Source organism: Podarcis tiliguerta (genome assembly GCF_965153285.1).
Source record: "Podarcis tiliguerta genome assembly, chromosome: 8".
Lineage (NCBI taxonomy): Eukaryota > Metazoa > Chordata > Lepidosauria > Squamata > Lacertidae > Podarcis > Podarcis tiliguerta.
Genome location: NC_139541.1, coordinates 58852665 through 58868120, shown reverse-complemented (window position 1 = coordinate 58868120; position 15456 = coordinate 58852665). Strand labels below are relative to the sequence as shown.

The following is a 15456-nucleotide window of genomic DNA, read 5'->3' as shown; positions in this document are numbered from 1 at the left end:
ACTTCATAGCAATTAATATTTCAAAATGGGAGTGATACATTTTTTACTCCAGAATACTCCAGCCAAGGTGTGGGGAGACACTTAATCCTATTGATTTGGGCATGGTAGCACACACCCAGGAGCAAATAAAGCATTCCAAAGGGGCACCGCTCTTTGGAGAAGAGGTGGGGAAATGTGATGCCCTGCAGATTCTGAGGGTCTACAATTCCCATCATCCCATACCCTGGCTAAACTCGCAGGGGCTGATGGGAGTTGGGAGTCCAACAGCTTCTGGAGGGACTCAGGTTCCGCAGCCGTGCTCTGGAGCATCTCCACACATCACAAAGAATGGTGTGTGGAGATTGTAAAGCTTTCAAGGATGGAAGCAGCCCACTACACAGCACAGCTACAGGAACTAAACTGGGGGTTGGTGAGCAGAATGAAAGGAGGAACCTTCCCCCCATCCCGTACAGATATGCAAGCTGAGCACAGGGGAGCGAGCAAGCAAGCAAGCAAGCACATAAGCTGCACTGCCAATCTGTTAAAGCAGCATCAGTCCAAAGCCATGCAGTCCTGGAGCCCCTCCTTTTTATAGCGCCTCATTGTCAATTAGCTGCAAAACTCAGACTTCTGTCTCCTTTAGCATTTACAATTATCCTCTGCAAATTAAGCAGATGGGGTGCATTTGGTAACAATTAGCCACCAGCCATCAATGCTTTCAGCCATAAGTACTCATTAAAGAAACATCTTCAGCTAAAAGAACTTGGCAAAGGTGTTGCAATACAAAGAGCAAACAGCACTACAAGTCAACAGGCAGCATTCAACAAAGCCGCTTTTTGTAAATGCTTTGAGGTTTGGCTTTTGTTTTTTCTTAACTATCAAGCAATATATAAATTTGATGAAATTAAAAAATGTGTGTAGGATACAAGCTAGTTGCTTTTCTTCTCTTTGTGTGTGTGTGTGTGTGTCACCTAGAGGCTAACGGAGGTCAGATTTTGTTGTTTAAATCTACGAAGCCAAAATTAAATTCCTAGACTTGAAAAAAACCTCTATTACTGCACTGGAAGGTCTATTTAACTCAGCCAAACAAAAATCAACAGCTTGGAAATTCAAGCTGGAAAATAAATAATCTAAATTAGAAACACACCCCAGTTTTTGTTTTATATTAATTACTGAGACAGGCTAAGGGTGGGGTGAATTCCATTTCACTTTCAGATCTGGCTTTTGTAAAAATGTATTATGCAAACTGCAATGATTAGAAGGAACACAGCATCAGACTGCTGAAGTCAGGCTCAATCAATCAACTCAGCACCTGCTTTGGAAATTAAATGTTCATGGGCTGCTTCTGATGTTACATTGTCCTAAAAGGTGACTTATGACCTTTTGTCGCTTAGGGTGGAAAATCCATATAGCTCCCATTCTCTTCAAACAAGTTTAGGTCTATTCTATGGGCAAGTTCTCTTGGGCAAGCCTCACTAAGATAAGTAGAACTCTTGAGGGACTCTAGTTCTCTTCAGCAGGTTTTATTCCTCTCTCATGAGAGAGCCTGGAGCTATCCAGTAAAGTGAACATTGGGAGTTTCAAGATAGGCAAAATAAATTACTTCTTCACAGTGCAAATGGTTAAACAACCATGGTGATGGCCACCAACTTGGAAGGCTTTAAAAGGAATTAAACCAATTTTGGGGCTATAAGGCTGTCTGTAGCTGCTACTCTTAATGGCTATATTGCCTCCAGTATCAGAGGGGACCATGAGCACTATTGCACTTGTGCCCCAGTTGTGGACTTCCAAGCAGGGGTATCTGGTTGGCCAATGTAAGAATAGGATACTGGAGTAGATATGGCCATGGTATGATCCTGCAAGGCTCTTCTTCTATGAAGATTGTTCCAGAGGATTGTGCCCCACACTGAATCAATCTGGCTGCCCCCCATCGGTGTGCCACTCTTGATGGTTCCCACAATCCACTTCCTGAAGCAATCACTGAATATCATCTTATGGGATTGGTTTTCTAACACTTTCCCAAAATAATGTTTTGGGGAGCAGACAGAAAATAACCTCAGATATACAACTTTACTGTGTGGGAATGGTTAAACGCAAGATTGAGAAGATAAGATAATGGATGCAGGGCTCATTGGAAGTCACATTTTATACCCAATCAGTTTGGTTCTAAAAGACACTATGGAAAGCCCCGCTGGGAAGCTGTTGTGGAGATGAAATCAAGAAGGCAAGAACCAGGTACACCACTTTGAGCTCTGTGGAGGAAAAGTGGGATATAAGTGCAGTAATAAATAGATAAGAATCTATTGCACACCTCTGAGCTCTATGGCATAGAGCTCTTCTATTCACACAGCAAATGCTGAGGAGCAACTGCATACCCACAGCTGCTGCATGAAATGTGAGCCAGCTGAGGGAGAGAAGACATCTGCCATACGTTCATTGTGTGATCCTGGGCAAATCACTCTCCCTGGGCTTAGTTGTTTGCTGTGAAACTGGCATAGCAACCACCTTCTCCATGAGGCTGCCGTAAAAGCAGTATTCAGCTGGAAAATGTAACCGATTTTAAGCTTCTGTGACCTCATGCTAGAAAACTGAATCTTACAGTGGGGAGAAAGCAGACATTTGGAAACACATATAACTTCTGTTCTGAGCCTTTTGTTCTTAGAAACAAGAAATATTACTTAACTAGGGTGCTCTCCATCCTCCTTTATAGAGAGCAGCAACCTACCTAAAAAACTGTCTGAGGAAGCCTGGGATAGCACTTTGTGACTTTAACACAATCTTCTGTAAGAGGACTGAACATGCACACACAAATAGTGTGCCTATAGCCCAAGAAGATATTTTCTACAGAACAACCTCTTTGCAAGTACCTATGGCTGCTTAACTTTTGAGGCAGGCTCTCCATGGTGATACCTTGAAACATCAAATGGCAGAAATACATAATAAATAAATTGAACCCACCCCTACAGACAACTAACGTCCATTGTCTTGATGTGCTTTGGAGGCAGCAGAGAAACACAGAAGATCTGGTCACGGCTTAAGAGATCCAGTGTGAGCATGTTATGGCCGCAGGGCTGCAAGCTGAGAAACAGAACCTCAAAAATTACCTGACATTAGAATTCAAGCTTATTCTTATCCATCTTGACAGTAACTTCTTGGGATACCTATGAAAACTTTGTTAACGGATAAACTAATGTGAATCTGACACTTTTCTAAAATTACTCTGTCCCCTAAATGCCACAGGAAGAAAGCCAATATGGCTGAGTGGTTAGAATGTCTGGCTAGGGCTGGGGAGACACAGGTTCAAATCTCTTAACCTTGAAGCCCACCCGGTTGGCTTTGAACTTGTCCCCAACTCCCTCAGACCAAACAAACACCCAGAGTTTTTATAAGATTAGAATAGGAGCAGACAGGAGAAGAGCAACTCACAGGGCAGGACAAACGTGATAAAGTAAAGAATTAGTCTGCTGCCATGCTCCGCAATCCAATGGCAGGACAGCTAAGAAGATAGTTAACGGTTTATTTAATATAACACCTTTAAAATGTTGCTTTCAAAAGCTTTACAAATGGAACACACGTGAATGACCCCTTATACAACAAAAATGTTTTAATTATATACACCTTATACCCATTCACCCAACAGCTATCACTCAGTGCAGCTCTGTTTTAAAACAAGGTTCAAAGTATCACCGAAGGAACAGTGTCAAAATGTTTCCTCCAACTGTAGAAATGAATTTTTCAGAAATAGGAATATTGAATTTTCATTGAAATAGACACAAAATTTTAACACTGGGTGGACCAACATTTGATAGATATTTATCACAATGCAAAAAAGGAAGGAAGGCTTTCCCTTTACCAACCCAACAAATGTAGCAAAAGTTAGTCCAAGGTAGAACAGGAGTTCCTCTCCCCTCTCAGAGGCAGATTTGGGGGGGGGGGGTAGAGAAAGACACTAAAAAGGACTAGGCAAATATCATCAACATAAATCATCAGGCCATTGACAAAGGCCTCACAGTCCTGGAGAAGCAGTACTTCAAGTTCCATTCTCGCATGTGTTGGTAAAGCAACTTTGTTCCATACCACCTTCCCCAAGATTGAGTCACTGTCTAGTTACAGCTGATCTTGCAGTGTTTTAAGATGCTGTCCAACCAGTGAGTACACAAATTGTAAAATCCACTGTCCGCATACCTCCACTCAATTTCTCTTAATATTTTGCACTCAGAACTCCTTATACTGCAGACTGTGCCAAATACATTATGTAATTTCAAATAACAGGTATTACTAATGGGTACATTGTGCCTCCTCAAGAATGATAGAAGTTTCTATTTTTAACCTAGAAGATCTCTAGAAGATACTCAAACCAATGACGACTTCTGCATTTTAGTGAAAACATGGCAGTTATCCTGCCTGGTGGAAATTTTAGACCTTCATGGCATACACAGATAGGACAGCCAAACATCGCTACTGGCTTAAAACCTGGGCCACATATTTAATACCTATTTGCTTTCTGGCATTCATTTTCCCTATAAAACAATCCTAGAGTAGTCTCCCTTGCAAGGATCCATTGCACACAGACCTTAGCATATTGATCTACACATGCAAGACAAACATTTCTTTCAAAAAGAATGTATGCTTGATCTTCCACCACTGACCTGGCATATGAACCAGTTGCAACACCTTAGAACCCCTGCCTAACAGGATCTTTCAGAATACAAGCTTGCATTTTACTACCCTTTAGTAAATTATATAAATCAAACTACTGGAAGGAACGAACCTTCAGATTATTATAGTTTAGAAGCTTTTTCTACCTTACTTAAATATACAGACCTGCTCTTGGTGGGTTGCAACTTTTGCCTACCAGGAAGACTGAGGAGATACTCAATGCATCCAGACTATACAGATTCTGTCCTGCTAACACAGGAAGCTGTTGGGAAGTATCCTTCAAGGTCTGAAATGAACCAGAAAGGATTGTGACTATCCCTCCATCTTCTTCTCTGGCAATGGGGAGAGGGAAGATGCTCACCGAGAGTGTGTTCATACTAACTCCCTACCAACAGTGTTTAAATGGAGATTGCTCTTGTTTTGTGATAGATGTTATTTAAATTGGCCGGTTTTTCATTATCTGCAAAACTAAGCCATTTTGTTCCACCTGGAACCCCAAACTTCTTTCAAATTATATGCTATGTTCTGTGCTATTAAAAAATGGCTGTCTGCTTTCTGTAGACAAACAAGAGTTCTGGCCCCTATCCCCAACAAGCAGGAATGGGAGGGTGCGATGTTGATGCTCTTCACATGCTGCAAGAAAATACCAGTTATCTGCAGCTGGGGTCTAATTCTGGCACCAAGGTTCTAGGAGACACAGTTGTGATGTACTGTATATTTACACAGAGCCAAACATGGAAACTAGAAATGGGTGTCTATGTTTCTGATGAGTATGAAAAGTGTCCTATGAGCCCTACAAGGGCCTGTAATACAAATCTGTGGAATTAAAGCAGAAGAATTCAAACAGTTGCTTCCTAAGAAAATAAAGGAGAACATCATCTTAATTAACCAGTCAGAGCATCTGAAAGCACAGAGGGCACTATATTCCCATAAATCCCAGGTAGAGCTGGCTTATCCTCTCAGTTCAGTATGGAGGATGCTCTGGGACTCACTCCTCTCCAACAGGAAGATTATCTTCAATCCGTCTGATAAATTTCATCCTTATTTCAGTGACTCCATCTCCTTTTAATGTGTCCTGGACAAATTTGACATCCACGGCCATCTGAACCTGTGATACGGGAGAGAAAAATCACATACTTTCGAGATATTTATCTAGGACAGTTCCCCAAATTGCTTGGCCTCTTTCAATCTTGTTGCAAGGACAGAGGTTAAGAAACTCTACTCCATTATTCTGCCAAAAGGTTATCCCCACCCTTTACTAACCTCACCTAAGATTTACAGCAGCAAAAAACCCACTTCTCTAGCCCAGAAGGCTCTTACATTCCCCAGTTAACCAAAATTCTAGCCAATGTTCTGTTAACAAAGATCACAAAGTACAGGCAAACTCCCACACCCCATAGAACTGAAGTATTAGACTCTTAATCATAGGGCTGTGGGTTGGAGCTCAGTGCTGGGCAAAAAAGATGCCTGCATTGTAAGGAGTTGGGCCAGATGACCCTCACGGTCTCTTCCAACAATATAACTCTGTGATTCTATATACAGCGGCAGCAGGAGGCCCCATTAGCTAAAGTGGTGCTTCAGGTTAAGAACAGTTTCAGGTTAAGAATGGACCTCCAGAATGAATTAAGTTCTTAACCAGAGGTACCACTGTACATCAGTGGGTGCCATCCTGACCACCCTCTCTTCTGCTTCCAGGCAACTGGAATTTAGAACACACAACTCCATTAATTTAACTCTGAAAACTCTGAATTTGCAGACCAATGGCTACATGTATTCTACACGTCTACCAGAAAGAACAGAATATCTTGTTTATTTCATTTATATTCAACCTTTCCTCCAAAGAGCTCAAAGTGGCATTCATAATATATCCTTTGTATGAATAAATGAATTGATTTATTTCAGTCACTGACCACAGTGACTATTATTTGTATAATTATATTTTATTATACACACACAATTAATATTCCATGCATTGTCACAGAACCCGGCGTAGGTTGAAATCAATAAATGTCAGTTATAAGTTAAAAACACAATCCACAATCCTTCACTCTCACCCTGACTGTTATTATATGGCAGTTCAATAGTTTGAGAATCAAAGCTTTTGTTAAAATAAAAGGATAAAGCTGCAAGGATTGCCAGGAAGAACCCAAACATATAACACTTAATAAAACATTCTGAAACTAGGACAGCGCTGGAATGTTTTTTTATTTATCAGGCGACGCTGGCATGTGAGTGGCCTTGAACAGCCCTCTATTCCTTCTCATTTGATTATCCTCCATGGTCTATGACACTAGTGATTCTCTCCCCCTTATTGTTCCCCAATAGGTGAATAAATATAGTTGTAAATCTGAATCTGGACTGTAATGAGATACAGAACCCAACCTCCCCCACCAATTTTCTATGCATTCCATCACTGAGAAAGTATGTCTAACCATTGCTGCAATTAGTATCCCCCTTTCCTCACCATTTCCAGGGCTCCTCGCAGCACACCACACAATAGGTTAGAGTAAATGAGAGATGAATGGTTGTCAGGAAGCTCCACAAAGTCCACCAGTGGGTTGTTTTCCAGGATAAGGGAGAATTCATCACCTGCTGGACTCCAGTTTGTGATGCTCGGGGTGATACCCAAGTACATTTTAAATGCCACCTGCCAAACAAGACAAGCACAAAGGACTAGGCTTACACAGCACAATGTTTAGCATGAAACTCTTTTACGGGTAACTAAAGATCTGGTCAAAGAACCAGAAGCAATTCTGCTACATAACATACCTGATGCAAACCTCTTTCTACACATTAGACCAGGCTTCCCCAACCTTGCGCCCTCCTGATGTTTGGGACTATAATTCCATTCAGACCTAGCCAACATGGCTGTGCTAGCTGTAGCTAATGGAAGGTATCGTTCAAAATATCTGAAGGGCACCAGATTGGGGAAGGCTGCATTAAACAGGAAATGAAAATTTGATCAGAAGCAGTAGAAAGCATTTGCCCATGCCAGATCCAATACATCCTCTCCTAGAAAACAGTGTGGTCCAGCAACATTTGATCCTAGATTGTGTTTTTAGACAGGTATAAGAAAGAAGGCATATGCTGCTGCCATTAAAAGGTTCAGCATGATGCCATTATGAAACATGTTATGTGGCAGGAAAATTGTGTCCTTAGACATCTATATCCCCACAATGGAAATCTTATAATAGGCTAGTATATTGGAAACAGAGGGGAATAATCAAAGACAGGCATCACCTTAGCTATTACATCTGCAGTTTCTCGGAAGTCATGGCATCTCCCGACATTGGATCGGGCCAGGAAATCTTCAACGAGTCGAACGCCTATGTTGTAGCCCCTGTCAAGGCAGCCAAAGAGCAGCATGCTATAAAACTGACAGTGTAAGAGAGTTCAACTTGAGTCTAACATTATAGGGATAGAAAGTAGAAGCGAGAAAGTCTGTTCCCTCCCTTTTCTTCAAAAACTCCAGTGAATTCAGAAAAATAAGATTCATTTTGCCTAGAAATGTAAAAATTCTGGAAATTTTGAAACCATGGAAAAAACCCTGCCCTCCTCCCCAGGCTTTTTTGGGGAAACAATTATCCAGGGTGAAACAGGAAAGAATGTCTCTCCCCGCCTCTGAATTTTCTGGGCCTTCACATCTCTAATTCTGCCAAGTGGATGTCCCACAGAAAGAGATCACCCATCACCCCTAGCTACTGATATTTTGTAAAGATTCCACTCTGCCTCCACTGGTTTACTTACATTTTGTCAAGCTGCTTGTTGACATCTTCATCATTCTCATAGTCCTTGCACAGCTGAGTGACCAAAGCACCGTAAGTCAGAGTGAAGAGCTCCGAACTCTAGATAAATTCAAAATGCATTTAATTTAGGCCAAGATAAGACAATCTACACATGTTTAGGAACTGCCACAAAGAACAGTTTGGATTGGCATGGAGAAATGAAATGGGCAAGGAAGCTTCAGCCTCATAGGAACACACTAAGCACTGAATTCTGCTGGTGTCTCCAGCTTCAAATTTAAAACACATTTGTCTTGGGGGTGGGAGCTACTAACGTGATCAGAAGTTTGACAATCTTCAGCTGCTCATCAAAAACAGGTATTCCATCTTCAGCATTTGTAACGTAACATTCTGCTTAAGAGCTCAAAGGAACAACAAAGCCTCCTTGGTGTTAGGATGGATGTGCAGTAGAGATGTGCATAGCATCAACAGAACAAACTATAATGTCTCCCTCACATTTCCCCAAGCATGAAGTAAGTGAAATATACAACCAAATTAAATCCTTTGATTATCGGAATTGTAGTTACACAAATACCTTCCTGTTAAAAACTGAAACCTGTCAGGATTATTGAAAGGTCTGTGAAGTAAGTGTCAGCTATATAAAGTATGGTCTGCTTTAGGTTTTATTAAGGTTTCATTTTATACAGCAAAATGTCTAGTCTCAGATTAAGAAACCTATCACCTACCATGAGATGCATAGATGCGGAAGGTGAAATGAATGGCAAATACCAATACTACAGAATGAAAGCAGCAGGCAAGCAGAAAGGGAGAAAAAAAGAGACAATGTCAGAGTTTAGTGAGACAACACAGATCACACCACGTTCTCACAAGCTCAATGCAAAGTCAAAGTGCAGAAGAAAGAGTCAAGTCAAATTTGGAATTAAGGTACGTTAGATGTTATTTAGGATTCAAACATGCTATTTCTACCTAGCAGCAACTGATGAAGCCAGCCATCAAGACATCTCTCAGAAGGCTAAGAGATGCTGGTTTTGCTTGGTTTTAAAAAGGCAGAAAAGGCCAACCGTCTTACAACCCCAGATTCATCTTTGAAATAAGAAGGGTCTGTTTTAGAGAGTAACAGGACTTAAAAAGTGAAAATCAGAAGACTCAGCCAGTTCATGTATGGGGAAGGAACTTAACAAGCAAAAAAGAGAATTAACAGGTTAGTAAACGAATTGGCAAGGCAGTTGAACAAAACAGTTTATGAAGAATGCCTGGCTGCTACCAATCCAAGGTATAGTCATTAAATTATATATATTTCGAGCATTTCCTAGAGTTGTGGAGTTGGAAGGAACTCCAAGGGTCATCTAGTCCAATCTCCTTCAATGCACCTATCACTAGGTAGTAAAAAGAAGAAATTTAAGTTGGTGCACATATAAGTTCACCATTTTGGATCAATTGTTCAATAATAATCTTACAAAAAACCAAGGACATGAACGAAAAACAACTTGGAAGTTTATGGTCCGGGTGGATAAAAATCAATGGTTTAAAAATAAATTAAAAATGGATTTTTTAAAGATTTAAATCGGATTTTTAAAATAAAATTCTTTTGGAGGAAAAATATATCTAAATATATATTTCTATTTAACTTACATTATAGTCCAAAGGCTATTCATCAGGAAATAGGGATTTGTTTTAAGTTTTTCATGTGTGCTAAAACTCAGTCTAAGTTTTGTTTTTGTTTTTTAAAAAGTTTACCCACATCAGTTAACAAACATGGATACGTATGCTATAATGTTATTGTTCTACTTAAATAAAATGTTTAAATTGTTATTAAGGAAATGATTATTTTTCTCCTTCCAGTAAAGTACAGCAGAAAAGTTGTCCAATTATAAACAGTTAAATTATTAAACCTCACAATAATTTCATAATTATCTGTCTATGTATTTCTAATAGTATAACCAAATCAGTAATTTTTGATATAACTGTAAAAACTACTCTGAAAATTTATTATTCAAAAAATGACACCTTCATCTGGTTGTAAATACTAAGCTTATACCAGCAAGATTGAATCACTCTGTAAAAAAAATAAAAATGATTTAAATCAAGTCTTACTGACTAGTGATTTAAATCGATTTGATATAAATCAAATCCACTCTTGTTCCAAATGTGCAAAAACCTTTCCAACAGCATTATTAAAAGGCTACCTGATAAAAACAGACTGCCTAAGTTGTGAAGCTGGTTGGCCACTGCTATTCACTGGAAAACAGTAAAAAGTTGCAGTTTGCACATGCTTCAATGGCACATGCTTTAATCCTGTCAAGTGTCATAATCCCATTACTGTTGGGGAGGAAAAGCAGCACTTAGGCCCTTAAGTACACCTAAGGCAGTGATGGCCAAACTTGGCCGGCCAGGTGTTTTGGGACTACAATTCCCATCATCCCTGACCACTGGTCCTCTAAGCTAGGGATGATGGGAGCTGTAGTCCCAAAACAGCTGGATGGCCAAGTACGGCCATCACTGACTTAAGGTCAAGAGAGGAGTTAATAAAATAAGCATTGCACCTTAAGCACCAAAGGACAGCAATGGCCACAAATGAAATGTATTAGCATAAAGCTATATTAGCATTAAGCAAATTAAAATAGCTTCTGTACATGTTTGCCAACTATTCACAACTCTACTAGATCATTTTAAAGGGCCACAATCCTGCTACAGTTTTAGAATAGTGAATATTCGCAGGGTTAGAGCCCGATGAAAAGGGGGGGGGGAGACCAAATAAATCCAGCAGTGATCCCCCCCTCCCCCAAACATTCTTTGGAGATTTGTCACAGTATCATAATTTAAGGTTTTGTATCAATATCCCCATTTTTGTTGAACTGCTATCACAGAACCAGGTTAGAAACAGACATAAGAATGAAACGTGAGAAAGGCACCAAGACCAACACACACACACACACACACACACACACACAAATAGCCTGAATTAAAACATTTAGCACATAACACAACATATTTCTATATAATCTAAAGCAGCATTCACCAACATGGAATGCTCCAAATGTTTTAGAATGCAACTCTCATCAGCCCCAGTCAGCATGGCCTGCTTATTAACATGAAGAAAATGAGTTTGCAGCACTATCTCACTACAGCTTAAAAATCAGGTAACAAATCAGCATGATTCACATAATTTTCAGAGATCCTGCATAAATGTAAGGGCCACTTCACACAATGTAGATAAAGCATCCTTTATTTCCATCAGGGCTGACAGTAAGGGCTCATCCACACTTCCGCTTGCCCCGTGCCTTAGAAAGCACAGATCTGAGCATTTTTTCTGCTTGTCCTATACTCTATAGCCATGGGTTTGAGTGGTTTTGCCTTTGCCCTGCCACGTTAACATGGAAAAACCGTTTAGCGATAAATCGAAGCAAACATCAATCCAGAGAAAACTCTATTGATGTTTGCTCCGAATCAGTGGTAAACAGCAGGTTGCGCTGGAGGGGAAGCATTGAAGCAAGTGGAAGTGTGGGTGTGCCCTAAGTATTTTGAAGTATGTTTTGAAGAAGACCAAATTTAGCTCTTCAACAGAGGGATCCTAAAACTGAAGACTAGGAGACTTCACTTTGGGGGATTACGTGCTCTCCAGCAACTAGGTAATGCTACCTATTTCAGATTCTACTGACTCCTTATCTAGTACAACGCCCTAAAATTAATTTAATGGACCTGCACATAAAGCAAAGCACAATACAAACACAAACAATTTAATATCCCAAGTGCCTGACAAACCAACAAGATGATGGGATGGGTTACTTGGAGATCTACTCTTTCTCCAAGGAATCCATTACATCTTGTTGGCCAAAATGGAGAGTAACTTATGCCACATGGAAAAGCTCCACTGCGCAGCACTATGAAGATGATCACTGCCAAAGAGTAGGATCCAAAATGAGCTCTAATTTATACTTAACCAGTTCCAGTTCAAGCCTTCCTACACCACGTTCTAGAGGCCTATTCAACTCCCATTTCTTTGCTCCCATCTACCTAGTGAACCATGGTCTGCAGCAGAGGGCACTTAAGAGCAGTTGTGTCACTTGCCCAAGTAATCTTGAAATTCCAAAGAGCAACCAAGATGTTGGCAGGAGCACTAGCCATGCTTGGTGGAACCTGCCCAAGGGCATTTAAGAATGTATCACGACCCATCAACCTCTAGGGATGGACCATTTAAACAGACCGTCCCATCTATAGAGAGAAAAACACCACCATAGTAAGCCTAAAGCTCTGGCCGAAGTGGTGTAAGACAAGACAGTTAAAGGAAAGCCCCCCACTATCTTCCTGCCCAGATGATAGCACCAGATCCAGAGATCTCTAGCATGAGAATCAGGTGGATTATATGCTGTGACAGCTCAAGAACTGTCATGGCAGACGTGAAGTCCACAGTCACTACCTCGGCCTGTGTTTCAAGGTCCTCCAGCACCACCATCTAAGGGGACTTCAACATCTAGTCTCAGGCCACTTCTGTCAGCTCAGATAGGGAGATGGTTAGTCAGTGGGATGGATGGCAAGCACCAACAGAATCTCTGATTTGTCTCAATTGCTCAAACATTCAAATCCACTGCCAGAAGATTGCCTATGAAATGATGCAGCCTTCAGACTGAAAAAGTGCCCATGACCTACCCATCTTCACAAGAAGTCTAGTAGAGGGAGATGGAATTCTTAGAAATCACTGCAACCCTCCTCCATTAATGCTAAGTGGCTGCTACATCCAAACTCCAGGTGGACAAATCTAATAAAGTACAGCTCCACCCAGCTCATCTACCCACATCTCATTAATACAGATCAGTAATGCAGGGATTCTTGTCCATAGTTAAATGAAGGATAGTTTATGCTTTCTCTGTGTCTGCATAACCATTATCTCAGTAATTCTTTCAACAATCCTATAACGTAGGTAGGTCAGTATTATCCACACTCTCTCCATATTTTTATGTTGTGAACTGATCTGTAATCTCCAGGTGAAGGGCAGTGTATGAATGAAGAATAATAATACAGTTGGGGAAGTCAAGAAATAGTGGCTTGCAAATGGGTTTATAATCAAGATGCTGACTTTACAGGATTAAGGCATGGACAGCCGAGATTAGTAAACTCTTCACTCTATTATCATGGAAATCCTTACACCAACCCTATCAGGTAGGTCAGTAGGATGATTTACCCTATAATACTGATGGGAGGATTAAAAAGCACTATTTGTCTATGACCAGCTCAGTAATCCATGATTGAGGTGAAATTTGAACAGGGGGCTTCTCAGTTCACAGGGTTTGGCACAGCCCCATAGACCTAATACTTTACTGCCCTGGAAGATATAGGTAAAGGTACCCCTGCCCGTACGGGCCAGTCTTGACAGACTCTAGGGTTGTGCGCCCATCTCACTCAAAGAGGCCGGGGGCCAGCGCTGTCCGAAGACACTTCCGGGTCACGTGGCCAGCGTGACAACGCTGCTCTGGCGAGCCAGAGCCGCACACGGAAACGCCGTTTACCTTCCCGCTAGTAAGCGGTCCCTATTTATCTACTTGCACCCGGGAGTGCTTTCGAACTGCTAGGTTGGCAGACGCTGGGACCGAACAACGGGAGCGCACCCCGCCGCGGGGATTCGAACCGCTGGCCTTTTGATCGGCAAGCCCTAGGTGCTGAGGCTTTAACCCACAGCGCCACCCGCGACAGACAAAAAGAACACAGCCCATAGTTAAACTATAGAATTCACTCCCACAAGAGGCAGTGATAGCCACCAGTTTGGATGGCTTCAGAAGACAATTATGGAGGATAAGGCTATCAATAGCTACTAGCCACTTTTGTATGCTATTTGTATAGCGTGATAGTGTACTTTCAAAATGAAGTTGTAAAAAAAAAAAAGCTCCAACTAGTGCATATCCCCAGATGCTTGTAAGCATTTATTAAGAAACCACTACACTGCCCTTGACCTAAATAATGTCACAGAGGCATTTACAACAAAATAAGGTGATATAAAACATGGTAGGAAATATTTAAAACATTCATAATGAAAATTACATAATTATCAACTTAATTTTAAAGTGATTTGATCCATTAGCTCTGAAAAGCCTGATGAGGCATTTTTTTGTAACCTGGTGTCTAAATGACATCTAAATGGCCAAATTTTACAGAGGTGATGGGAGGCACAATCAGGTTGCTGCCACTGCCAGGAAGCTGAGGGCCACCAAGAGACTGTGTACTCTCTGGCCTCCCAGACAGAAGAACATGATGGGAAGTGGGGAGACCAGCCTGGCTCCATCCACGGGAGGGCAAAGCTGCAGCTACTCCAACCCTGAGTTTCCTCTTCCCTGTTCATACAGGGGTGTCCTTTTTGCATGGTGGTGTTTAAATCGTGAGCCTACAAGCAGGGCCTCCTCCCTCACAATTCAATCTATGCCTACAATTCAAATTGCAGGTGTTATTACAAGGGAATAACAACAACAACAACAATAACAACAAGAATAATAATAGCAGCTGCCTGTCTAGGGGGAACTGAAGTGAGCAAACCCGCTCTTCGGAATAGTTTTATTCGGACTTTATCCTCTTTCGTGCCTTCGACAGAGGTAAGCTAATAAAAGGAGGAATGAAGGAACAAACATGGCCCTTTTCAGGGTGGGAGGAAAATGCACAAGGTAGAATAAGTTAAGCCTCTCCGCTAAGCCTCCTAGCTGTCCATGGCGGAGGCGTCTCCCTCCCGCCCCTCAGGGCTCCCTTCCTCCTCATAAGACCTGCCGCCGCCCCCTCGAGTCCCCCCACCGCCATTACCATTTTCTTGCTTTCCGCGCCCCCGCGGCTGCCCTGCCGCGCCATTCTGCCTCCTCCGCTGTCGTCGGTCTCCTCAGCCCGCCGGTTTGCGAAAAACGGGCCGCGGCGATCGGTACGACAATCCTCAGAGGGGGAAGGAAACCGCCCGGCCTTGACTTTTAAGTCGACGCCGCTCCTCCCACCCTGGGAACAGAACTACTACCCCCAAGGTGCACCGCGCGGACGCCCTGATCCCGTTTCTCTCGCGCGGCATGCCGGGAAGCTAGAGGCTTTGCTCAAAACTACTGTATTCTGT

General features: G+C 41.8%; 1 protein-coding gene across 1 annotated transcript; it reads right to left on the bottom strand.

Annotated features, from left to right (window-relative positions):
• Positions 1 to 3482: 3482 nt before the first annotated feature.
• TRAPPC3 (trafficking protein particle complex subunit 3) lies at positions 3483 to 15449 on the bottom strand. The gene is made up of 5 exons (XM_083456569.1): positions 15162 to 15449; positions 8386 to 8483; positions 7879 to 7978; positions 7103 to 7285; positions 3483 to 5746 (listed from the first exon to the last, which is right to left on the bottom strand). Exons 1-5 carry the CDS (start codon positions 15204 to 15206, stop codon positions 5627 to 5629), a joined length of 546 nt encoding a protein of 181 aa, XP_083312695.1. The 5' UTR covers positions 15207 to 15449; the 3' UTR covers positions 3483 to 5626.
• Between the last annotated feature and the right edge of the window lie 7 nt (positions 15450 to 15456).